Source organism: Falco naumanni, chromosome 7 (assembly GCF_017639655.2).
Source record: "Falco naumanni isolate bFalNau1 chromosome 7, bFalNau1.pat, whole genome shotgun sequence".
NCBI lineage: Eukaryota > Metazoa > Chordata > Aves > Falconiformes > Falconidae > Falco > Falco naumanni.
In genome coordinates, this window is record NC_054060.1 from 51,626,980 (window position 1) to 51,651,340 (window position 24,361).

The window sequence follows — 24,361 nt, forward strand, 5'->3', positions numbered from 1 at the left end:
AGGTACGTGGGGATATGTGTCGGCAAAGGGTGAGCGTGCTGTGTGAAATCTTACTTGATAACTGTATTCAAATGGGAGAATTTACAGGTTTTGGCACCTTCGAAGTGAAGTGGGAGGTATTTTGAGGATAACCCATAGCTCAGTGCATTTTTCATGCCTCCCGCTGTGCTCAGATCTGCAGCAGCAGCAGTGAGCGCATCACAGCATATTTCCCTCCTCTCAGCTGGAGACCCTGACTTCTTGGTTGAAACTCTGGAAATCTCTGTTTTGTTCCACACACGCCAGCCAGCGCAGCGCTCCTCACACAAGCCCCACCACGCTGGGGACGCAGCAAACAGGCGGAGAGACCTTTGGATGTGAGAAACACAGTGAGCTTCTGCCAATCAATCTCGATTCAATCTTTGTAACAGTGCGGTACCTCAGGAAAGCCTGCTGTACGGCGGAGCTGAGGGGCGAGACTCCGCTGCCCAGGCTCGGCTTTCCTGCTCCAACAAGAGCAGATCTGCTGCTGGGTTCAGTGGGAGCAGGTGCTGAGGTACGGCTCTCCCAGACACCCGTCTGCTCCTGACCGCTGCAAAGATGGAGAACCAAGAGGAGATGAAGATAAATGATTAAAGGGCAGCTTGGGCTAATTTATAAAGATTAAAATAAATTTGTGTGCTTTGGCCAAAGAATAACTGTGGAGGAGAACAGCTATTTACAAGTTATCTGAAGCATGTAAATCTCAGGCAGGGAGGAGAATGGTTGAGAGTGCTCCAAGGACAGGATAATGAGAACTAGCAGCATAAATTTTCTTAATTTCATCCTAAATATAAGGAAGACGGCTAAAACCTCCAAGATAAATTACATCATGGCAGAGTCTCTATGGGAGGTTGTGGAAATGCCATCACTTGGGTAATTTAAAACTGGGCTGGACAAAGTACTAGGAAATAATTTTCACAAGGGGAACAAGGCAACTGTGGCCCCTGAGGCGTGGACCAGACAACTCTTCTGGCTGTGGTATAATTCTGAAATTAGTGAAACCTGTGCGAACTGGGCTAAGCCAGAGCCTTTCCTATCTACCCCATTTACTGTGCCTGTCACACGGAGTGTAGAAGTCTTCAGTCTAACGTGACAAATGACAACTGCTGCTTCTTCATTGCAGTGGTAAAGGTGATTTCTGAGGTGTAGCCTTCTCCTCCTCCTCTCCCCTCCCAGTTTTCTGCCCAGTCTTCCACTGCCTCGTTTGTGCTGCTTCTGCCTCCATTAAATATTTTAATATTTCCTTTCGTACCGAGCCAGGAATGAGCCCTTCTGAATAGGCTTGTGGAGGGCTTATAATTTCTGTTGTGTGTGACGTGGCATTTTTTGTAAAAATAAGTTTTTGCTATATTTGGACAAAAAAAAATCAGACATTTTCTTCATGTTTTTCCTTTGAGGAGAAGTTACGAATAAACAGGCCCATTCTGGAGGATTGGAGCAGCGTGTGCCCCAGCGTGGCTGGCTGGTGGCTGACCCAGTAGCCCATCAGCCAGCCAGGGAAGGGCTCCCTGCTCGGCTACTTGTTGCATCAAATTCAGCACATATCATGGTTTGTTTTGCTTGCCTCAAATGAGTGTTTTCCATCACAAAACTTGTGTTTTCTTAACGAACTCTGGATCTAAAGAGGGCGAGAGATGACTACAACACCTTTCCCCCTCTTATTTACCGCTTAGCCTGCCTTTGAGTACAAGTAACTACCGGCTCTGCAGCACAAACGTACTGTTGACAACAAATCCTAGGGTCTTTAATTGTAGATGTTGCAGATCTGTCATGAAAGTGCTAAAGAAATGTCACGAGCTGCTGCTGTCATCTTTCCTCTAGGATGCCGTGAGTCACTAGGTGGTAAGTTGCACTCTGATGGCGGCACCTGAACCAGCAGTATAATATGTCTGTGAAGCAGGAGCAGTAAATAACACACCCAGTGTGCTGCCACGGGCAGTACATAAAATGTCTTTTACTGACAAGAAGTTTTCCTCACACCGCTGGAATAATTTCTTTTCCCTTCCCCCCTGTTCCCCAAATGGTCTTTGCTGCTCTTTATAAACCAGCAAGATGGAGAGTGATGAAAACCACTGCCTTGAAGGCTGCCACGGAGGAGTCACTGCCTGTTGCAACCCCACGTGTGGTCGGGTGGCTGCTCCAGATTGTCTCCAGCCCATGGAGGAGGCAGGGGAGCCACTGAGCAGGTGACCCAGTAACTCCACTTCTTGATTTCCCTCAGCCTCCTAAACCTCAAAGGAAGGACCTTCAGCCTCTTCACTGGGCCTTTCACATCACAGGCACTGCTAAGTACCTGCCCTCTCAATTTGTCGCTGTTCAGATGGCGTAGAATGGTGTGTCCAGATGTGCACTGGTATTCAAACACTGGAGGCTTTAATTCTGTTTAGAAATACCCCTAAATGCAATAAAAAGACTGATGTTTGAGGAGCCGCCTCTAAACGTGCAATGGAGGCTTCCCAGTGACTTCCAAAAGGTCAGGACAGTGACTTTTTGCCAAACCCACGTGTGGTTGCCACTGAGGCGCTGCAGTGATCCCCCAGTGCGGTGCGTGCACAGGGTGAGTTTGTTCTGGCCGCCCATGGGCCAGCACTGGGTGTGCTTGTCACCGGCACGCCTGCACTTGTATCCATGCTTTTTCACTTTTTTAGTGTGAGGCTGGCTGAGCGCTGGTGCATGTTACCCTGGGAGGCCGTGGAGACTCCATCCTTCATCCTTGAATATCCCCTGGGTATTCAGAAGCCAACTGGATGTGGTCCTGGGCTGCTGGCTCTAGGTGGCCGTGCTGGAGCAGGGGGCGGTTGGACAGGCTGACCTCCAGAGGTCCCTGCTAGCTCCTGCGTGAACTGGCCACTTGAAATTCCTGGAAAAACAACAGTGTTATATTCATGAAAAGAAAAAAACCCTTCATCTACATCAGAGCAGATAATACTGCTTTTTAAGTAAGAGGATGGCCACTACTAATCTGTATGTCAGCCTAAATACCAGGTTTTATTTTCTGAATGTAAAAAAGGCTACAGTTCTGGGGGGAAAAAAAAACCCAAAAGGGTAACGCTCAGTGTCCCTTAGGTTGAGGAATCTCGGACATATGGACATGTATGGGGAACGGAAGAGCAAGCAGCACTGCGGCTCCCGAGGAGCCTGTGCGAGCCCACACCGTAAATAAGGCTGGCTGAGAGCGTGGCTGTGGCCGCCCGCCGAAGGGCTTCCTGCAGTGTCTGCCACCTCCTCCTTTACATGGCTGTGCACAGACTGTAAACCGCAGCTCCTATATCCATATATATCCATCTGTATCCATCTGTCCTGTACAGGTATTTTTCATCTGGGGTGAAAGCAAGGACATAAAACGTCCAGCTCGTCGGGTGCAGCCAGTGCGGTAGTGGAAGGGGACAATTAAGTATGGGCATCTTTATGGGTTAGCTATTTATGGGGCTGCTTCTCCAGGAGCGTCATGGATACTAAAACACAGAAAAACCATCATGGACCAGTTCCCCGGGATAAGTTGAGTGTTTGGAGGTTGCTTGTAGCCATACACAGACTTGTGCTCCATTTGGATCAGCCACTGGGTTCACTGAATCTGACTGGATCCCTTCACTGCAGCATTTCTGTTAGGAATTAGTAGACTTGAGTCATTATGTCAATTAACACCCATTTACCATGCTACAGTGGTAGGAATTGCTCAAATTAGTAGAGACACCAGCCTGTAAATATTAAAAGACTAGCTATGAGAGCTAGGTTTTTTTATGGTAGCTTTTTGCATGATCTTGAGAGAAAAAAAAAAGGCTACTTTTGGCATGTACTGAGGGGGTTATTCTGTAGGCAGCTAATTCCGGGGTTTGGCATGTTTACGGTGAAGTGCAGAGCAGCAAGCACCTACAGCTCCCTGCCATAACTTTTCCACAGAACCGAACTGTGGGGATCTGTCATGGCCTAAGCATGAGTTATGGTGCTTTTTTCCCCCTGAAGCCTAGCTGGTACGGTAGCAGGGAGCTAAGCTACCTATCGCTGTGCAATAACCGGTGTAAAGTCAGGTCCTTGGTTGTGCTCGTATCAGGTAGCTGTGTGCCATAAGTAGGATGGTTTAAGGCCTAGCCTGTGTTCAGAAATTTGCATTTGTGTGACAAAATTAATCTAATTACACTGCTCTGGCTTTTTTGGTTTGCAGGTAAATCTTAATTTACACTCTGAGTACTACTCATGTAGCGATGAGCAAAGGGCTCGATAGCATTTAAATAGAGATGATTGAAAAATCGGCTTTGTTTTGTATTAAATATTTTGTTATGCTTTTATTTTGGGGGAAGGAGGAGTGTGAATTTGGTATAATGCCTCTTCCGTGAAAACTCAGTTATTTGTTTTCCTTGGCAGAAAGGTTATAATTTCAGGTTTTGCTGATGGTTATAAAAAAGAAATGTGTCCTCAATCAAAAAGCTTTTATGTGCTTTGGAGCTGAGGAATGCGAGGCCCTGTTATTAAGCTGAACCTTATTTCTGTCTCCTCCAGCTTCGGAGTGGGGAGTATGGGATGTCACCAATAGCAGCGCTGTATCCGCTCTGCTCAGGGACAGATGCTTGTCGAGCAGACAGAACCCTTGATCTTGAGATGTCTCTGTCTGGCCCTTGTGCAGCGCCCACGCCTGAACGGGGCTCACCCCGTGCTCACATCTAATCAGCAGCCTTTCCTGGCTCGTCTGGAGTCGGGGGAGAGAGGATATATGGCCACAGATGTACCCATGCGTCTGATTTATCTGAGGGTGGGAGGGAGAAGGGAAGGAAAGGGAGGTGCCCAGACAACCTAATCTTATTTGCAGGTCAAATTCAAAGGGGTTTGTGATGGTTTAAGGGGAATTTTGTCTAAATAAGAAACTGATAGGGACTTAGCGGTTTGTCTTTGGTTTTGTATTTATTGAGCAGTGATCTGGGGAATTTGGCATGTGGAGGTTATGTGTTAGCAGCCATCACTGTGCTATGTTGCCTCTTGATTTGATTTCTTGCTGTGAACGCTTCCTATTGAAAATACTTTTGTCTTTAGAGTCATGTGAACAGCTGTATGCAAAAAGATAAATTATAAGGGATTGGTATAGCCTTCCCAGCTTTCTACCTCACTATAGGTCCACAGCAGACAAACCATCAGTCTTCTGAAACTCGATAAGGAGCTTGATAGTTGTCTAAAAGTAATTGTCTATTGTAGGCTTAATTGTGACAAGCATGGTCCATGCTACTTTCTGCATTGTCTCCAGAAGTGTTTCAGGAACTGGTCTTTTTATTTATGGGTTCTACGTATGGATTTATGGATCACATGGCCATTGTCAACTCTTGTAGAAGGAATTCCCCCTGCTAAAATAAATCTTCTCAGAGCCTTGCTTTTGAACACTAGCTCATTCTGGTGCAGTGATGTTTGCTGCGTTTTGTTTTGATTAGTTTTGCATTGATTGCATTGATTAAGGGTAAGGGGACGAGTCTACTTCAGTCTTGGCAGAGCCAGAACTACGTAGATCCCCTCTGGTCATTTCTGGACTGAGTTTAATAGATACACTTGAGGGAAACCTTGAGCCTTGTGTAAGCAACCTGGCTGACCTAGAGCTACAGAGTGAGTTTTAACTTTTCTATCCTCTGTCATCTGAATGTTAAAAGTGTTACCTCAATGTTTTATTCAAAGCTGTTTTAAAATTTAATAGTTTTATTCTATGTTGTAAAGCACTTTTGCATCAGTTCCCAAGGTGGGGGATGACAGTAAGAATGTTTCACTGTGTTTTTCAGATTGGTTAGGGTAATGTTTTTCATGTTAATGAACACATATTAAGATCTTATTAGACAGCGTGTATGTGACAGTTCCTGTTGATCTCACTGGGGAGTTTTTCTGTGTCAAAGAATTGCAGTATCAGGTCATTACTATATCATTTTAGAAAATCATTGTGACCTCCACAATATTAAAATGTTTGTCAAAGCAAGTGAAAACCAGTGAAGAAAAGTATTCCTGAAATCTGAGACTTTAGTCTACAACCCATAGCCCGAGTCTGGATTACTCTGGTAGAGGTTTTTGTTTGTTTTTGAAATAATATGTGATTAGTTGGCAGAAAAATAGTAAAATTACCTTCTACTTACAAATTAACAATTTAAGGATCGGCGAGGTCCTGGAGTGTGTTGAGGAATGGCTAGCAATAGAAACCATCATGGCATTGCAGAAGGTAGACAGTGTTAATTGCAGAAGGTGGTTGTCCCACAGAGAGGGAGTTGGTGGTAGCAATGATTTATTTCAGAGGGCAGTTTAGTCATTGCACTATTCCTAGACAAGGCTCTGAATTTAAGTGATACTTAGACTCTTAAGTCATTTTTGAAACCAAATTTAGGTGCTTGAGTCACATAGATGTTTTTGAAATTACTCCTGTCTTTCTGTCAGCTGATTCTACATGACTGATCTTGGAAGACACAGCACCCACTGGCTGCTGTACAGTTAAGTAGGAGCTGGGAGCTGGAAGTAAGAGGTTGTTGGATACCTCTCGATACTGGTTGGTGGATACAACTGTCAGCAACTGCAGTATGGAAAAGGATGATCTGATGTACCTGGGGTGGTTTTGGAGCTGCTGTGCTTGTGTGGTTGGTCTCCATGTGCACATTGAGTCAGAGGTACCTGGAATGTCATCTCAACTGTGCACCTGCACACACCTGCCTTGCAGCCTAGAGGTCTTGTGCTCGCTGCTCACAGTTACTCTGCACATTCGCTGGCCCTTTCTCAGGTATTTCCCAACATCCTGCAGCCAGAAATCTGGTACAGTACCATGCGGAGTGGGAGGGAAGGCAGAATGGGAGTGTCGGACTGAACCCAAGCTGCACGTGCTGGGTAGCTCAGTCTGACCCGTGACCCTGAGCTATGCTGGCAGCAAGGTGTTTTAACGAGACTTCAAGACTGTGGCTAGGGCTGGGGCTGTCTAACAGCCCTCACTGGGGCTGACGTCCCTCTGAACCCCGGGGAATAGGGTAGACAGGCAGGTAAGTAGGTGTTGGAGAGAGAAGGTAAGCAGGCTAACGTGGGAGAATCTCACTCTTCTGAATTAGTCCAGGTAGCGTGAAGAAGTGTATTGTTTTTTCATATCAAGGATGTCAGATATGGATTTGTGATCCTGATACTGCATAATCAATTCTCTCCCCTCTGCTGTGCTTTGTCAGGAGCGGTTTTGTTCATTTGCAGTCCTTGTTCACGCTTTCCTTCCTGCTTTGCTTGTCTTTATAGATTTTTATCTGAAAGTTGAAAACGTTTTTGTTGATATCGGGAAGAGTGCACCCGCTTTTGGAAAGAGGCAAGCGACACAACATGATGATAAAATAGCCATTCGAGATGCATTTGTTAATGCTGATAACATTAAAATGTTGCCTGGAATATTTACAGTGGAAGAGAGAGACAAGGGATCTCCTCAAGTGTTTGGGGGCCAGTTCATCTCTTTGAACCGCTGCCACCTCAAGGTTAAGCATCTGCTCTAAACTTGCTGGCTGGGTACCCTCTTGAGACTAAGGGGAGAGGTAGGAAGGGACAAAACCCCTTCTGGAGATGTATGTCTTAAATACATCTTTTGGGTCAGAGCAGGGCGGGACAGGAAGAGTTGTGCCCTGGAAGCGACCATTTTTTTCCTGTGGCTGCAAATGGAGCCTCAGTGACTTCATTTGACTTACTGCCCAAGATTTAAGTAGTTACAGTAGGGGAAATTAATCCCAGCCCTACTGATTTGGCAGTACAAGCCTCAATGAAAGTTAGTGGGAGTTAAGGCTCTTGAACCTTCCAAGTGCTGTAGATAATGTTGCTATTAACTTTGATGTTTCCTGTGAGATGCGTGGCTGTGTCTGGACTCACAAACGTGATTTGTCAGCTAAAGCTGAGACCAAATGCTTCCTGAGGCCTGTTATAAAGGAAGGAGAACAGTGTGATCCATGACAATGTGATGGGTTCCGAATCCAATTTTAGGTGGTGCAAGCCCTACAGCGATGTAGTCCATAAGTATAGAAGGCATTATTGATCAGTGATATGCCAAATCTGTGCGATACATCAATCAGCTCCTTTGGTTTTGCATGGTATTTTAGGTTAGAGGTTATTTTCGCTTTAAGAGGGTGTTTGAAAATACCTATATCTTAGGGGTACAGAGGGAGTGTTGGTGGATACGTCCTTTTACTCTGTCTTCTGGGTTCATGAGTACAGCTTTTTCTAACTGTGGTGGTTTCTGTGACCATTTAAAAGCGGGATTGTTGGTGTAAAGTGTGATTGTCCAGATCACGGTGGAAAGGCTATTGAAAATGGCTTTTGGTGCTTTGCTGAGCACAAATGCTCTGCCCTGTTTCTGGGCTGACATTTTTACCTCCTGAATTGGAGACTCTGTGCCTCAGAAGCTTAGGAGAGCCCTAGGACCCTTCTGGAGACTCTGCAGCCTGTTAGGAGGGGCTGGCTGTGGGGATGGTTTGGCCACTAAAGTACTTCGTAATTCATAACTGAATTATGTCCTACAAAAGGACTTCATTTGGGTGTCGCTCACTGGCCTTAAATGGTGCTTCTTGTGTTGCGAGTGATTCCTTGACTTGTCTTATCCCCTGTGTGGTGAGACAGGGAGCCTTTAGATTGGGTTTCTTGTGCTGAGTTGAAGTGCTGTGTGCTGGGGGGCACCATGGCACCATTAGGTCAGTGGCAGCTGAGCACTCAGTACTCCTGCTGTGCACATTTTGTAGGTCTAGAGTGGGCTATTGCATACATACATACACTTTTCCTCCGAGTTACTCTTCTAGCAATTGATGTTCATCTGCAGGGCATGTAAATGCTGCAGTTTGTTAGGGTCCCTGCTAAATACCTTCTCCAAAGTGACAGAGAGACAACTCATGCATCTCTACCGGTACTCTTCAGTGGTGAGATACTGAAGTGCATTTGGGTAAATGTTGCATCTTCTTTTTCTCTCATGCTTCCCTCCCCCCTCTCTGTTTTGTTTGTTGCAGGTTCTCGGCCTTTTTGGATCTACACAGTGGAAGTTGCATCTTGTGTATGGCGTGGTTAAGCTTGCAGCCTGTCACCTCGGCCTTCCTCCATTTTGGGCTGGTTACTTTTGTGCTGTTTTTGCATGGTTTGCAGGTGGATGCTGGCCTGACGGGAGACTCAACCAGTTCAGTACAAAACAGCTCGTGTTCAGGATCTTTTGACTGCAAGGAAGGTGTTATCCTGCCAATATGGTACCCAGAAAACCCATCCCTTGGGGACAAAATTGCCCGTGTTATCGTATACTTTGTAGCACTGATCTACATGTTCCTTGGAGTCTCCATCATTGCAGATCGTTTCATGGCATCTATAGAGGTCATTACATCACAAGAGAAAGAAATCACGATTAAGAAACCCAATGGAGAGACCACAACGACCACCATTCGGATTTGGAATGAAACTGTTTCCAACTTGACCCTCATGGCTCTGGGCTCCTCTGCTCCTGAGATCCTTCTGTCTCTGATAGAAGTATGTGGGCATGGATTCATAGCTGGAGACCTGGGGCCGTCTACAATTGTTGGCAGTGCTGCTTTCAATATGTTTATCATCATTGCCATCTGCGTCTATGTGATCCCTGATGGGGAAACCAGAAAGATAAAACACCTGAGGGTTTTCTTTGTCACAGCTGCGTGGAGCATCTTTGCTTACATCTGGTTGTACATGATCCTTGCTGTCTTCTCTCCAGGTGTGGTTCAGGTCTGGGAAGGTCTGCTCACGCTTTTCTTCTTTCCACTTTGCGTCCTTCTGGCTTGGATAGCAGATAGACGTCTGCTTTTCTATAAGTATATGCACAAAAAGTACCGTACTGACAAGCACAGGGGCATTATCATAGAATCAGAAGGTGATCACCCGAAAGGAATCGAGATGGATGGCAAGATGATGAACTCCCACTTTCTAGATGGAAACTTAGTGACTGTGGAGGGGAAGGAGGTAGATGAATCTCGCAAAGAGATGATCCGGATCCTTAAGGACCTGAAGCAAAAGCACCCAGAAAAGGACTTGGACCAGCTGGTAGAGATGGCTAACTACTATGCCTTGTCTCATCAGCAAAAAAGCAGAGCCTTTTATCGGATTCAAGCTACCAGAATGATGACGGGAGCTGGCAATATTCTGAAGAAGCATGCAGCTGAGCAAGCCAAGAAGACCACCAGCTTGCATGAAGTGCGACCAGATGAACCTGAGGAATTCATCTCCAAAATTTATTTTGACCCCTGCTCCTACCAGTGTCTTGAGAACTGTGGTGCCGTTCTCCTGACAGTGGTGCGGAAAGGAGGGGACATGTCCAAGACCATCTATGTGGACTATAAAACAGAGGATGGCTCTGCCAATGCTGGTGCTGACTATGAGTTTACAGAGGGGACTGTTGTCTTGAAATCAGGAGAGACTCAGAAGGAGTTCTCAGTGGGAATTATTGATGATGACATCTTTGAGGAAGATGAGCATTTCTTTGTGCGGCTCAGTAATGTCCGTGTGGTGGAGAGTGAGGAACCTCCAGAGCTCAGTAACTCCCCATACCCAAAGGCCATATTGGCTTCTCCTTGTGTGGCCACAGTGACTATACTGGATGATGACCATGCTGGCATCTTCACATTTGAGTGTGATGTTATACATGTCAGTGAGAGCATTGGTGTGATGGAAGTCAAAGTCCTAAGGACATCAGGTGCTCGGGGTACAGTCATAGTGCCATTTAGGACAGTAGAAGGAACAGCAAAAGGAGGTGGAGAAGACTTCGAAGACACTTACGGGGAGCTGGAGTTCAAGAATGATGAAACTGTGTAAGTACCCCATTCGTTTCTGTTCCTGGGAGTAGTTTTGGTGTTTAACCCCACATTTTGCATCCATTACAGGTGAATGCTGACAAGGGACAGGCTCCTTTCTTCAGCTTTCCATCAGTTTTCCTACTTACCTCTTTCAGGCAAGAACCGACAGCAGGATTTAAGAGCTCAAAGCTCTTGTCCATTCCCTCTTGGGAATTTCAAAGTGAAGCTTAGAAATATTTGGGGGTGGGGATACATCATTCTCTGAGGTCCTGTACTAAAGCTAAGGGTTAATGGAGAGTTAAGGTAGAGAGAGGAAAAAAAGGGCGAGCTTCTACCGAGCTGGGCAAATACTGGAAAGCCTCTTTTTGAACACCATTCATAGAGTACACAGGAGTTTATTGCAATCCCTAGATGAAAAGTTTGCAACAGTTACTCCCGGGCAAGCAAGAGCTTCTCAGTAGACATGGGACTTTATTTTCACAGGAGCAGCACATTGTACCTGTGTCCCTAGGCTGTCTGTGCAACTTGCAGGTCTGTGTGGCAGCTAATTCATAGCATAGGCACAGCTGCAAGCTATTCTGCTGGACTCGTGAAATCCTTCCAGCCTTTATGCCCCTATGGTCTACCCATATTCCCCACATCACCTTCCCTAGATCTCCGTACCTCTTGTTCTTTTACTACCTGTGGTTTTCCCCTTGTAAAATACCATGGCAATTGGCAGTAATGGTCTAAAGCACTGCAGCTCACAGCCTGTCCATGTGGCTCCATGACCCAGTGTTTTCATACAGAATAAAGAAGGGAAGCAGAATGGGCTGCACTGGTCCTGTTAATTCAGCTTTTTTATTGGTACGAAGTAGCTGATACCAAGCTAGGAAGTAATAAAGACCAGAGAGGTCTAATTGCTTTAAGTACCTGCTGTTAACGTTGGTGAGGAGTGAGAAAAATCCCTTAGCTAAGTAGGGAGAGGCGTGTGAGCCTGGTGCTAAAATTCCCTGGTGTTAAGTGCCTAGGTTCCTCTAGTTAACACCTAATCACTTGAGCTATCAAAGGAAGGATTGTGCAGACTTGGAACCAGCATCAGAGAAAGGAAATCTTTGTACCAAGCCTCCCAATACAGTATCCAAAAGGATGTTAGTATATTGAATGCTATGGAGTAGGGATGCCCTAATTCAACAGCACCTTCTGCCTTAGCCCACTAAACCATTTAATCCAGCTAATATCCACAGTCCTGATGTTTGATTATAAGTACATGTTCTTCCTATTAAAGGAAGAGAAGCTGCTGGGTGGCTGGCTTTAGCCACTATCAGAGCTGGAAGAGGATCAGCTGTCCTCATCTGGCCTTTGCAGGGAGGTGGGCCATGCAGGTTAGTCTCCTTAATTGAGCTGCAAGCTGATTTCTCTAAAGAAAGTGAAGAAGAATGTCATATGTAGCTGTAGTTACAGTCTCGTATGAATACACTACCTAAAATATAATGGGTACTACCTTGGTTCAGCTAGGTCTTGAAGGAAAGAGGCTTTTCGTGCTTGAGGAAGGCCCATTAGTGAAAGGCCAGCAAATCTGGGGTACCAGAGAATAAGCCCATGAGCCATCTTACTCCAGACTGTTCTCTTTTTCATTCATCCTCTGGCTGATGGAAGACTTCTTCTTGTCTTTGAAAATTGTGACAGGTCAGAGCATAGCCGCATAGTTGCTTCACTTAGGTTAAAACAAATCACGTTCAGCAGGACCATGTGTATCCTTGTGGGACAGACTCTAGTGACAATGAAGGCCAGCCAGAAAACAAGGGTGTGTAGGTTGCTTAACACTGTGGTTTGTGACCCAGAGAAGGTGCCCTAGAGCACAGATGAGATATTTGTGGTGTACTTAAAACTGTCCCACATCTAATGCATTGATGTGACTTTCACTTCTGCATCAGAAGACTGCTGGGAACAAAGCCTGCTCGCCACAGTGGCCATGGAGACATGTGGCTAGCAGAGATGAATTTGTTTTGAAGCTTGAATTAGTGTAGCTGTGTCAACATAGCACTTAATCAAACTAACAAGCCTAACAAGGAGGGAGATCGTGTCAGCCAGCAGGCTGCCTTTATTCATTCCGGGGATTCATTTTAAATCTCCAGGTCTTCTGGGAATGGAGTTTTGGGCTGGAAACATGTGAAGGCAGTTTTCAGTAATCAGCCCTTGGCCTTTAAATTCAGTGAACACAGGCCAGCTGCTATACTTTTCCAGCTCTTCTCTGAGGTGCAGGTGGAAGCAGCCATAAAAACCTGTAGTGGAACGGGTAGGTTTAATTTCTTCTTCCATTTTTGCTTTCTAATTCCGAATGCAGAAAAATAATTTTGAGCAAGTATTTATTTAGACTTTAAACAAATCAGAGGTGATTCAGTCTGAATTTGGAGTTCAGACCCGTAATGCTACTGTTGCAACATACATTGTCTGGTTTTGGTGAGCCCAGTTTGGGAAGATGGCTGGATTGGGCATTTGGGACAGTTTTTCTCACCCAGAGAGCAGTGTAGGGTCATGGTATCACTTGGTACAAGGCTGTATGAAGACACTGGGTCACCAGATGGCCAGGGGGTTGCCTGGCTGAATATTCGAAGCCGTACTTCTTAAATGACTTGCCACGGAGGGGATCCACCACGAGGTACTGACATGCCCTGCACACTGACGGGGGGACTGAGGGTCTATGAGGCCTGGTGCAGAACAGAGGGGAAAGCAGGAGGGCTAAGGTGGTCAGTAATCTATGCTAAGGACTGAGGGTCAGAAAGTAGTGAGAAGTTACATGCTCCCCACTTCAGCCTGCTAATGAGTCCCTCCTCTAAGAAAGGTGAAACTTGAGCTCTGGTTTCCAAGCTGATGTAGGAGCTGCTTGTGGATGGAGTCCTGCCTACCTCACCGCTTTAACCTTAGCGTTCTCCTCATGGAGTCACGTCAAAAAGGCTTTTGACTCATGGAGTCAAGAAATGAATTAACAGCACCTTGCAAACACATAAGACGGTGCTAAGCTTTGCTGTGGCTGTGCATGTGTGCTAAGGGTCTGCAGAACTGCAGCCACAAAGAAGCACTGATCAGTGTAAACTGGAGGAGAGTAGAAGCCTCAGTTCGTGCTCTTAGCTCGTTCTCTGACACACGAATTAAGAAACTTCAGTTTTCATTCTGTAGCGGCAGGTGATCTGTAAGGAGTTTGTAGGTTGGCCTCCTTAACTGTAGTGATGGCAAGATTAATCTGGGGGGCAGTGGATTACACAGCATCTTTGAGATTAAACTGTAGGAGAGGTGCTGCCATCTACCAAATCCCCAGGGCCAAGGATAAGCACTTTCCCTGAAAGCCAAATGGAGAATGGGTTTGCACTTAAATATAACACGATAAACTATCTTAGGGCTCTTTTTAAGAGGCTTTCCCTATAATATGTGGGACTTAAAAAAAAAAAAAAAAAAAAAAAAAAAAAAAAAGACGGGTTGATGCAAATGTTACAGAATGAGAGGGAAATGGATCCTGCCACCGGGTCTTGCTTATTGCCTCTGTGATTCTTTCTAGACTAACATGGTCAAAGTTTCCTTACTCACGTTTGGGTGGGAGCACAAGAGAAAGCAGGATGAGATGAGGAATGCCATTGTTACTGAAATATGGTCCCATGCAGTGTGTGTGTGTGCGTATGGATGTGTATGGGTGTCGGATAGCTATAAATCAAGCTATATAATCTTGAATGCTTACATCTGTTGAAAAGGGAATTGACCAGCTCTCAAATATTTGATTATGCTGTGTCTTTTTCAATATGTTTATTATTTCTGAACTCCTACTCCAGTGAGGGTCAGATATGACCTAAGTAGCTGAAGCAGAATCCTAGCTCTCTCGTTGACTAAAAGGAAAAACAAAACAAACAACACCTTAGTTGTTTTTCTTGTTGTTGTTGTTTTGTGGTTTGTTTTTTTTTTTTTTGCAAGATGACCGAACGCTTTTCTGTTAAATGATTTTGTGTGGAAATAAATGTCAGGTTCTTGGAGGTATGATAATGTAGAAGAATGATTGACCCAGCTGCTTTATCATGTCCAAGCAATAAAGAAATCATTAAGAGCCAGCAGCAAAAAGTGAATTGGGTTTTAAAGGATTTTCTTTTGCATAATAAAGAGAACTCCCAGCAAGTCATTAAATTTAATTTAAATTTTCTCTGTTTAAATTGTTTCCTCTGTTTAAATTCATAGGGAAATTAGTCTAGGTCTTGCTTTAGAAAGTTTAGGAAGACCCATGAGTTACCAGTAGCTAATTGTTATGCTAGCTAGGAAATAAAGTGGTAAGTTCTGCTGTGGCCATGCCATTGCAGCAGCTACACGGAGCTAAGGTTTATGCCAAGAGATCTATTTTGTTACTTGCCTTTGTTGCTGGTCACTCAATGACTTGCAGGACCTGAAGGCTGCTAGAGGTGTAGTCATCTCCCCTGAGTCTATAGTTCTCAAGAGTATTGTCTGTGGCTCAGGAGGGAGCTGGGTGTTGAGAGATGCTGTGGTGTTAAACTGGTATTAAATGGCCTGCAAAGCCTCTTTGCAAAGTCAGCGTGGCTGAACTTTGGTAACATGTGGAAACCTACCGTCACTAATCTATGTGTGTGTTAAGCAGAGCTCTCAGTAACAGAAGGGCTGTCTCCTCCAGTCTTACAGAGACTGCTGGAGACAAACATATTAATCTTGCTGCCTATCGAGGCAGTCTTTTTTCTTTTTCTTTCCTTTAGGATTTGGGCAGGACGTTGTGTGCAAACTGCACGTTGTTTCTCCTTGTCTGCTTCTCCCCAGAGAAACCCCCAGGCTGCTGTGTGCGTGACTGTGGCTGCTCCATGGAGTCACTGTGAGCCTTGGGCTGTCTCTGGAGTGTGTGCTTAAGTTTGGTGGCACTGGTGCTCCAGAGTGCTGCCATTACACTAAGCAGTAGAAAACCACATGCATTTCTTTCTGTTGGGGGCTTCAGGCATTTGCTGGCAGGTGGGCTCACGGAGCGTGTGTGTACGTATGCATCTGAGGGCCAGAGCTCCGGTTGGTGCTGTGCCCCAAGGCTGGTGGTTAACAGCTGCCCCAGGCAGCCACCGCAGTGCTGCTGCCCTCCGTCCTGTGTGTTGTGCCACCTGTGTTTGGTGGAAAGGTCAGTATCCCTTCCTCCTCCTTTTCCTCTCCTGTCCACCCATGCTTGGGTGCAGGGATACCTGGGCCCCAACCCTTTGCTCGTGGTTCTGCTGTGGTGGCTGTTAGCTTCCCCCAGCAGATCTGGTGAAGGTGATAATGGAGAAAGGTGAATGGCAGTTTTCTAGTTTGCAAGGATGTCATACTGAGGTTTGGTGTAATTAATTGTCATTCCTTTTTGCCATTGTGCTTGAGGAAACTGTCAACTTTTTTAATTTGATCACCTGTGCAGTCATGGTTGTGGCATTTTGAGGGGAATGCTTTTAATGATACTTAGCTCTTTTGCTAAGTGTTCCATCAGTAGAACTCAACACTTTGCAAAGGAGATCAAGGGACGCTATTCACATTTTACAGATAGGGGAAAAAATACGGAGAAAGAAGCTTCTCTTTCCTCTGGATTACCCGGCAGATCAGAAGCAAAGGCAGGAATAAAGCTGATCTCCCTGAAGTACTGGCCCGTGCACTATCCAGAAGAAGGTCTGTGTACATCAAGCTTGTAACTTCCCGTAGCTCAGGACCACGGTGAATTTATGTAGATTCACTGACCTCTCCCCAGTCATTGCAGATCAGGTTGGTGCAGGCAGTAGCTGTAGTATCTCACAATTCTCTCACACCTTAGTGGGACTCCAAGCAATGAGAATTTGTTATTTGAGGCTGATGGTTTCCTTCTCTCGGGACACACTCCTTCCCATTAGAGCCTTTTTGAGATGGAACTTGAGACTAAATTCTCCAGATGCTTCTCCAGTTTGTTTCCATCAGTGGGTAAGCTCTTTCTGGCTTTCTCTTCCTACATCTTCACATAAATTAGAAGTTCTTGATTCCCATTTTCATTCAGATTAAGGGAAAATAGTAGTAGCTGTCTTCCAGTTAAAAAAAACCACTTTTCTCCACTCTGTTGCCAGTGGTGAAAGGCTGTTGTATTTGCTTCTTGATGTGAAATTCTTATATCAGTGTTCTTAACCGTGGCAGCTTCTAATTTAACTTTAGTCCTTTACACATGCTCTGGGTTTCTGCTGTACTCCCACTGTGAAGTCTAGGTGGTGTGACCTGCAGGGGATTAGTGTAAGGTGTCAGGGGACTGTTCCTGGAGCATATGTGAAATCAGCCTGCAGAAATGTGAGACCATGGCACCATCTTGGGAAGAAGAGAAACCCTGAGCTGACCTTCACCTTCCCAGATAGTCCTGTTGGCAGGTATTGAGGGGACACACTTTGCCCTCTGTCCATGAAGAATGACAAATTACATCCTGTCTCAGACTGTGACTTCTTGCCCACCAGATGAGGTGTTGTATGAGTTTGTGACAGCATTAAACAGAGGAGGCCTGGGACCCCAGCTCAAAAGGGAGGCATGTGGTAGAAATTGGCTCCTTGGAGCTGGTGCATGCTCTGATCTGGCAGAGAAGCCCCTGGAAAGCTCATGGGTTCCTCAAGTAGGAGGCCCTTGGAAGAGATCTTCTGGGATGTATGAGAGAGGGCAGTGATATTACTAGCTTTGAACCAACACAGGGAAATGCACCCTGCCAGATGACAAAATCAAGTTTTGGGTTTAAAAACAAACAGCAGACCAGAGCTGATTCAAGATAAAACAAGTCTACTGTGGCTCGGGTGAGTTTTGCCTCCTTTACTCATACTGGCTCACGCATTACTGTGTGGAGCACCTTTGCAAATGAGTGGCTTAGACATCATACCCTTTATACACAGGTTTGCAGAGGTACTAGTCATTTGTTTCCAACCTATAAGAAGGAGGAGAAAACACAGTCTGAATGACGCAGCTTCAGGGAATAAGAAGAGATGCTGGTGGCAAGGCTTGATAGACCATATATCACTCCAGGTGTGTGCTGGGAGTTTTTTTAACCCACAGTGGGAATGTTACTTATAGCATCACTATAATGTGTATTTGATTTCTAACAGATTAGTGGTAACAAAGTTTCTGAGTTAAATATGGGCTTCTCCTTTTTCTAAATGAGATGAGGAGAACAGCAGAGTCTAAAATCTCCCCAGCCATAGGTCCTCCAGCAGGTTTTCATTGTGGCTAAATAAAGCAGCTGATCCTGGTAGAAGGTGGCAGCTCTTTCAAGTAAGAGATGATTTACCTGTTAGTACCAGTGTGGAAACAAACCAGTTGTTTCTTACTTACCTCATGTCAGGATAAGAGGTGGTAAGAGAATTTGCTGTGCTAGCTGATAGACACACCAGGGACCATGTTCATCCTCCATTTAGCTTCAGTGAAAACAGCAGATTTAAAGCTGGGAGGAATGTGGACTGGTACGTATTTACAGCTGTCTCAGCAGATGGGCTGTTGACAGATGAGGCCCCTCAAGTCTCTGCCTGGGTGCCAGCACGTACTGCTGCAAACATTTTAGCTGAAGCCAGTCCTGGTGCTGAGCGGGCCCTGGCTGCTCGGTGGGTCAGGCCCTTTGGGTGGGTTGTGCTGGAGGGGCAGTGGGGTGGAAGCCTGAATGTCAGGTAGAAGCAGTTCTTCCTGCCAGGGCTTGCAGGACCTGTCCTTAGGAGGCTGATGGAGACGCCTGCCGAGCTGCCTCAAAGCCTGGGCAGCCTGGTGTGGAGCATGGCTGCAGCCCCAGGGCTGGGCTGCAGCTCCTGGAAACCCTCCCATGGACCTCGGATCCCCGACAGCCTCTGCTGTGTCCTGCTGCTCTTCTTCCCGGTGCTGGTGTTGGAGCCTCTGTGGGTATTAAGAGTCCAGGACTTTAATGCTCTACCCCTTGTGAGAAAAAGCCATAGCTCTGGTCTCCTTGTCCTTCTGTTAGATGGTGGAAGGTGTTCTTTGGTGTTTTTAGGTGCTGGGAAGGAAAGAGGCCTTTTCCCTCTCCCCTGTTTGCCTCTCCAAACAGTGTCCAGGAGCAGTTGCTCCTGCCTGCTACAGCTGTTGTGCTGAGTGTGTCGTTGAAGGTTTATCTGCTGCTGCGCCTCTGGTGCTCTCTGTAAAAGTATGTTGTTAAAGTGAAATGGGCTAGGAGTTACCTTTTGTGCCTCTGTTTTTCTTTCCATGAGATAAGCAAGCCGAATGGGTCCTACCATCATAAAAATGCCCACCTGAGCACAATGCTGCTCTGCTTTTCTTCTTTAGAGAACAAAAGTGTGACAAAGCTATCCATATTTAATGCAGAAATTCTGCTCTGCTTATCTCTGCTTTACCTGTCTTCCCTCCTGGGTTGGTCTCTGCTTTAATAGCAATTTCTTTAAGTTTTGGCTTAATACTGCTATCTCTGCCTCCCTTAGTAAAGACAACTGGACCATGATGCTGTTTAGAAAGGGTGCGCCAGGACCGATGTATTTGCTGTGTGAGTCCAAATAAGCACAGAGTGCTCTGTTTTCTAAGACATCAGAAACGCTTCTTTGTTTTGGGGTGGATTGTGGTTAGCTTTGATAGCTCACAGTAGTCTTCTTTTTCTGTAGCAGAGCTGGGGGCAGAGAACGTGTGAATTGGCAGTTTTTCCCAGATGTGCCCTGTTAGCTGACACCACCAGAGGTGGGCAGAGCTGTGAATAATGCAGAAGTGCAGTGAATGGACTGTGTGTGAGCAGTAACTGCTTGCCTAGCAGTTGGGCTGCTAGGGTTTCATCGACTGTGTCCTGCAGAGCAGTACCTGAAAGCTGTAGCAGGTTGGAGCATACCAGATGCCTGGCTGCTGCTGGTGCGTGAGGCTGTAGCACCGTGGAAGCGTGAGGAGCTGTATGCGCTTTTTCTGTGTTGGAAGATCTTTATTTTCTGTAATTAGCGATTGCTTGGCATAACTGTCTGTCTTGCTCTTTTTGTGGCCTGACAAGTGGAGCAGTGCCAGATGTGGTCTGTGGGAGTCGGAGCTGATGACAGCTTCAGTAGGTCATTAGACTCTGGTGGGCAGCTGGTGCTAGCTTTCCCTTGAGGTGGCTTAAAGAAAAGAAAAAAATAAGCTCAGGGGCCTGATTATCCCATCCTTTGTACAATACAGAGCAGCAAAAAAAGGCATAACAGATGTGACATCTCCCCTGTCTTGACAGTAAGTTGTAGATGGCAGTGGTGAAGCAGGAGAGAAGCACGAGGTGGTTTTCCTGGTGCACAGCCCCCAGAGGAGAGGGTAAAGAGCAAAGGAGCTGTTGCCTTTGGTGCTGAGAGCATCAGTAAGTGGACAGCCAGGTTTTCTTCTTCCCTGAGCTCTGTGGGGAGCAGTAGGTCCACATGTGTTTCTGTGCAGTGCTTCTGGCTAGCCGTGAGCCTGAGGAGGTGAGGTGCCATGGTGCAGAGCGGTTTGGGCACACCGGTCCCCAGCACGCTGCTAACAGGCAGGCTGTGCTGAGTTTGCAAACCTGGTGCTGCAACTCCCCTAGGAAGAGCTAGTTCATGAGGAAAAACTGAATGAGTCCAGACTAAAATGGAGAGCAAAATCTAAGGGTTGAAATAGACCCCTGGGAGCATAGCTTTGGACACCCAAGCCATGGAAGCGTGGCTAGCCTGGGAGCAAGCTGCCTCGTCCCAGGGTTGCTCTGGCTGTCTCTGGGAGACCAGGGTTTGCAGCTCTGGGGTGTTTGAAGGCAAGACAAATGGGTGAGGGGGGACCTTGCCAGTGTGTGCTGTAATGACTGGAGCCCCTGTTTGGCCTGGCCTGCGACTATTAATGTCCTGCCTTTGGGGACCGCTTCTCAGGGTCTTTTCTAAGAGGGCTGAGACTCCCTTGTACATCTGGCCTGGCACGTGACGCTTCATGCAGTGCCGTATCTCCTGGCCCCATGCTGGGAATGGAGCCCAGCAGCCACCCAGGCAGGGGATGACAACTGCTCTCGGAAAGATTTCTCCCTTGCAGTGAAGGGCTGTCCCAGGTGGCAGGTGAGGGAGTTTTGTGGGGCTGCAAGCTTGTAGAGAAGAGGCCCAAGGAACAAGCATGCAGCAAGAACAAACTCCCACTAAAGGCACCTGCCTTCCAGTTTTGGGGGGAAGATGTTTTGTGGGTTGTTTTTTTTTTTTGAAGTCAGTTGCTGCATGGAGTAACAGCCCGCTCCCTGGAAGGTACATCTAATGGAATTAAAGGGTATCTCTATCTTGTTCTGGGTGTTGAGAGCTTCCTCGAACTGCTGCCCAGAATACTTGTGAGACACCCTGTAATTCAATTAGAAGTACCCTCCAGGGAGCATATAATTATATCATATCTATGAAACGTAATGACAGCCCCCTTGTATCACATGGCGAGCAACTCTCTGCTGCTGCCCAGAACCTTTCACCGGTAAGGAACTAATCTGCTTAGCACAGATTGAACTCGGCGGTGTACAGCACTTACCCAAATGCTTCTGAAGGGAATCCCTGCCAGTGCAATAAACCAGTTAGCAGCACGTGAGCATTGCTGCCCCTGCATCCCTCTTCCCAGCCCTCAGACAACTCCAGCCAGGGCTGCTCACCTCCACTCTCACCATCCTCTCTGAAGCTTCCCAAGAATTTTGAAGGATGGGAAGTTTCTTTAACCCTTTAAACTTGTCTTTTTGCCCCTTGATGGGTAGTAATAGGCTGTGATACAGAGTGTGCTGAAGGGGGAGAGCTCCATTATAGGCAGTGTCCTACTTTCCTGCTGATACTCTGTAAAATTTTGATACAAGTTCCGATGTTTTGGGGAGACAAATAATTGTAGTGCCAGTTGAAATGCAGCTGCCGCCAGTGTGAACCGTAGTATCTCAGCACCTGAAACCATTTAAGGCTAGAAGTAAGGAACACCACACTTGACCGCCATGTAGGGAGTGTCCATGGGATACTGTAATTCCAATTAACTTTTAGCAGAGGCACCAGCTTAAATCAAAAAAAAGAGGGAAAGTGGGGTGAGGGCTTGGAGTGATTTTGAGTACCAAAAAGAATTGTGTGGAGGAATTTTCTTGCCCACAGTAGAAGTGCACTGGAAAACAGTATTAACTCCCTTGTGGTCAAAGGATACTCCTGCTGCATACAGGTCTGACAATGCACTGCTGAGACCGTACTGTTCCCAGCCCTGCTGCAGTTCAGCAGCTTCAGAGGGCTCTCCCAGAAAGTTTGTCCTCCCATGTGAATAAACCCTGTCACAGGATTGTAGTTGCTGTGAGTGCTGTTGATATTGCTGGCTGTCAGCCCCAAAGTGCTTTTGTGCCCTCAAATTTTAGAGCTCTGAGTGAGCTGGGCAACTTTGGAATAGGAGATGGAAGCAGGGAAAAGGGCAGGGAAGGGACCTTTGAGAGCTGATGGAGGCAGTGGATAAGCAAGGTTTGCTCCCATCAGGAGGCAGGAGAACGTTGTGCTGACCTTGAAGGCAAGGGTTCTGAATCCCGATGAGTGTCCTTGACTGGCATTTTGGGAGCTGAATCACCAAAGGTGCAGCAGAGGTGTATTTAGGTGGCGTTGGTATCTCCTTGGGGACAATTACACTGGGAATCACTGGCCAGCCCAGCCCTGGTGGGGATATGCCCAGGGCTTGAAGGAGCTTAGCTGTGAATTGCCAAGTAATCTGGAGAAAGACAGATAGAAAGCAACGTGGTTGGCATGAGAAAAAGAAATGGATGAGAGTGACTTGTTGAGAACCACAGGGCCTTGGTGGTCTTGCCTAATGAGGAGCTGGGGTTTGGTTTCTTGCTGCAGGGCCAGTACTTCAACCAGGGCTTCTCAGTCAGTGGGGATGTCTTGGAGGTAGATTGAAACTTATCTCCTAGTTCCTCCTCCAGTAACTCCTAGGAAAAGAAACTTTCAACCTTGTTGAGACAAGCCATGGGAAGGAGGAGTTGTTTTCTGCTTCGTGCTTTTTCCCTGCTGCTGTCTCTACTCTTCCCCTCACCCCAAAAAAACAAAGAAATGTGGCACCTTGGAACCTGCCTCCTCCCACTACCTGTTGCCAGTGAATGCCTCAGGTCACACTGGGAAGCCATCTGATCTTTTTCAGGCAGCACTGCTTTTAACCGAGTATGGCTTGGAGTGAGGAGAGAAGCAGTGTTCTTCCCTGTGCATGTCTTCTTGCTGCTTGGCATCTAGGTATCTGTAATGACAATCTCCAGCTCCAAACATTGCAGCAAAGCAAGAGATTTGGCATGGGGAAAAAAAAAAAAAAAGTTGAACCATTGTGTAAATCCTGGTGGCTCTTGAGCACCACATCCTTGTCCAGAACAGGAGAGAGACTTACGCACACAGTTGTGGCAAGCTCTTCCCTGGCTGCGTTAGGGTTGTGGTTTCACCACAGCTCTGAAGTAACTCTCACTGCTCACCTGCATTTGCACAGAAATTGTGGAGTAACACCTCGGTCTTCTGTTCCTAGGGAAGCCCCTTTTACCAGCTGGCTTGTTCTTCACTTGGCTTAGTTACGAGGTTTTTCTGTAACAAGGGTGTAGGCAGAGCACGGAGAGTGCCTGAGGAATATTGGGGTAATATGATTTGGATACCTCAGGCAGTTTCTCATAGCAACTAAAGGTATTTTGCATTTATATTTATCTTTTCATATGAAGGGATCCCAAATTGCTCAACAAATGGAGCCGGAGGATCATTTTATCTACCAAACAAAAGCAAGGGCCTATAGGCACACTGTGTTTGGCAGCCTATAGTCCTGTGATATGCCATAGGGCAGAGGGGATCAGGGTGAGGGGATGCCCGTCTGGGGCAGGTTTGGGGCTGCTGTGGTTGGCAGCAGTGTGCCTGTTCCATGCGGAGGGTTGTGCTGCTCCTGGGGAACGCGCAGTGAGCGAGGTATGAGTGACGGGGCACTGAGCTGTAAGTGCTGGAAGGGTGATCAGAGAGTTTGCATGGTGTTCGGTTGAAAACACAGGCTCCGGAGAGCAGCGTGGCTGGTATGGTTGGGATGCAGCAGCTCGAAATGGATGCTTTTCTTCAGCAAGAGCACAGCTGCTGCAGAAATCACAGCCTGCCTTCCCGCACGGCCGCCGAGCAGCACCAGGCGCTAACAACAGAGCCTCCCTGGGATGGCCTGTCCAAGGTTGCCTCTGAGATGCTTCAGTTACTGTGCCCGGGTGGGGCATCTCAGTTCTCTTTGGGAATAGAGGTAGGTTGGTGGGCTTTGTGTCATGCTGTGGCACTGCTGCTCTCGCCACCCCGGGCTCCTTCAGCCCTCCCCGAGGAGCCTGCTTGGATCTGAATGTCAGCTATTGCTGCAAGGCTCCTGCAGGGATGTGGTGTCTCACCAGTGCCCTGCCATTTAAAGCATCAACCTCTTGCTAACCCGTTGGCAGCTGTGGAAGTACTGATCTGTTTTTACCTCTTTGCAACAACGGAGCACACCATCCACTCTCTCTGTCACATGCACACCACATGTGTTGTGGGCAGAAGGTGGTGCCGCTGTCTCCTCCACTCATGCTGCCTGTACTGCCCCCAATAAGGACCTGCTCCCAGACCCTGCTGAGTACCTCTGTGAATTGTGGAGACTGAAGACCCATCCATAAAGGTGACAGGGTCTTGCTCACA

General features: G+C 46.8%; 1 protein-coding gene across 3 annotated transcripts in view; it reads left to right on the forward strand.

Moving 5' to 3' along the window:
* SLC8A3 (solute carrier family 8 member A3) overlaps positions 1-24,361 on the forward strand; it is a 115,367-nt gene that overhangs the window by 10,975 nt on the left and 80,031 nt on the right. For all 3 annotated transcript variants that reach the window (XM_040602018.1, XM_040602019.1, XM_040602020.1), the window contains exon 2: positions 8,985-10,796. In XM_040602018.1, the coding sequence (XP_040457952.1) occupies positions 9,031-10,796 (1,766 nt within the window). In that variant the 5' untranslated portion in view covers positions 8,985-9,030. The remainder of the gene's footprint in view (positions 1-8,984; positions 10,797-24,361) is intronic.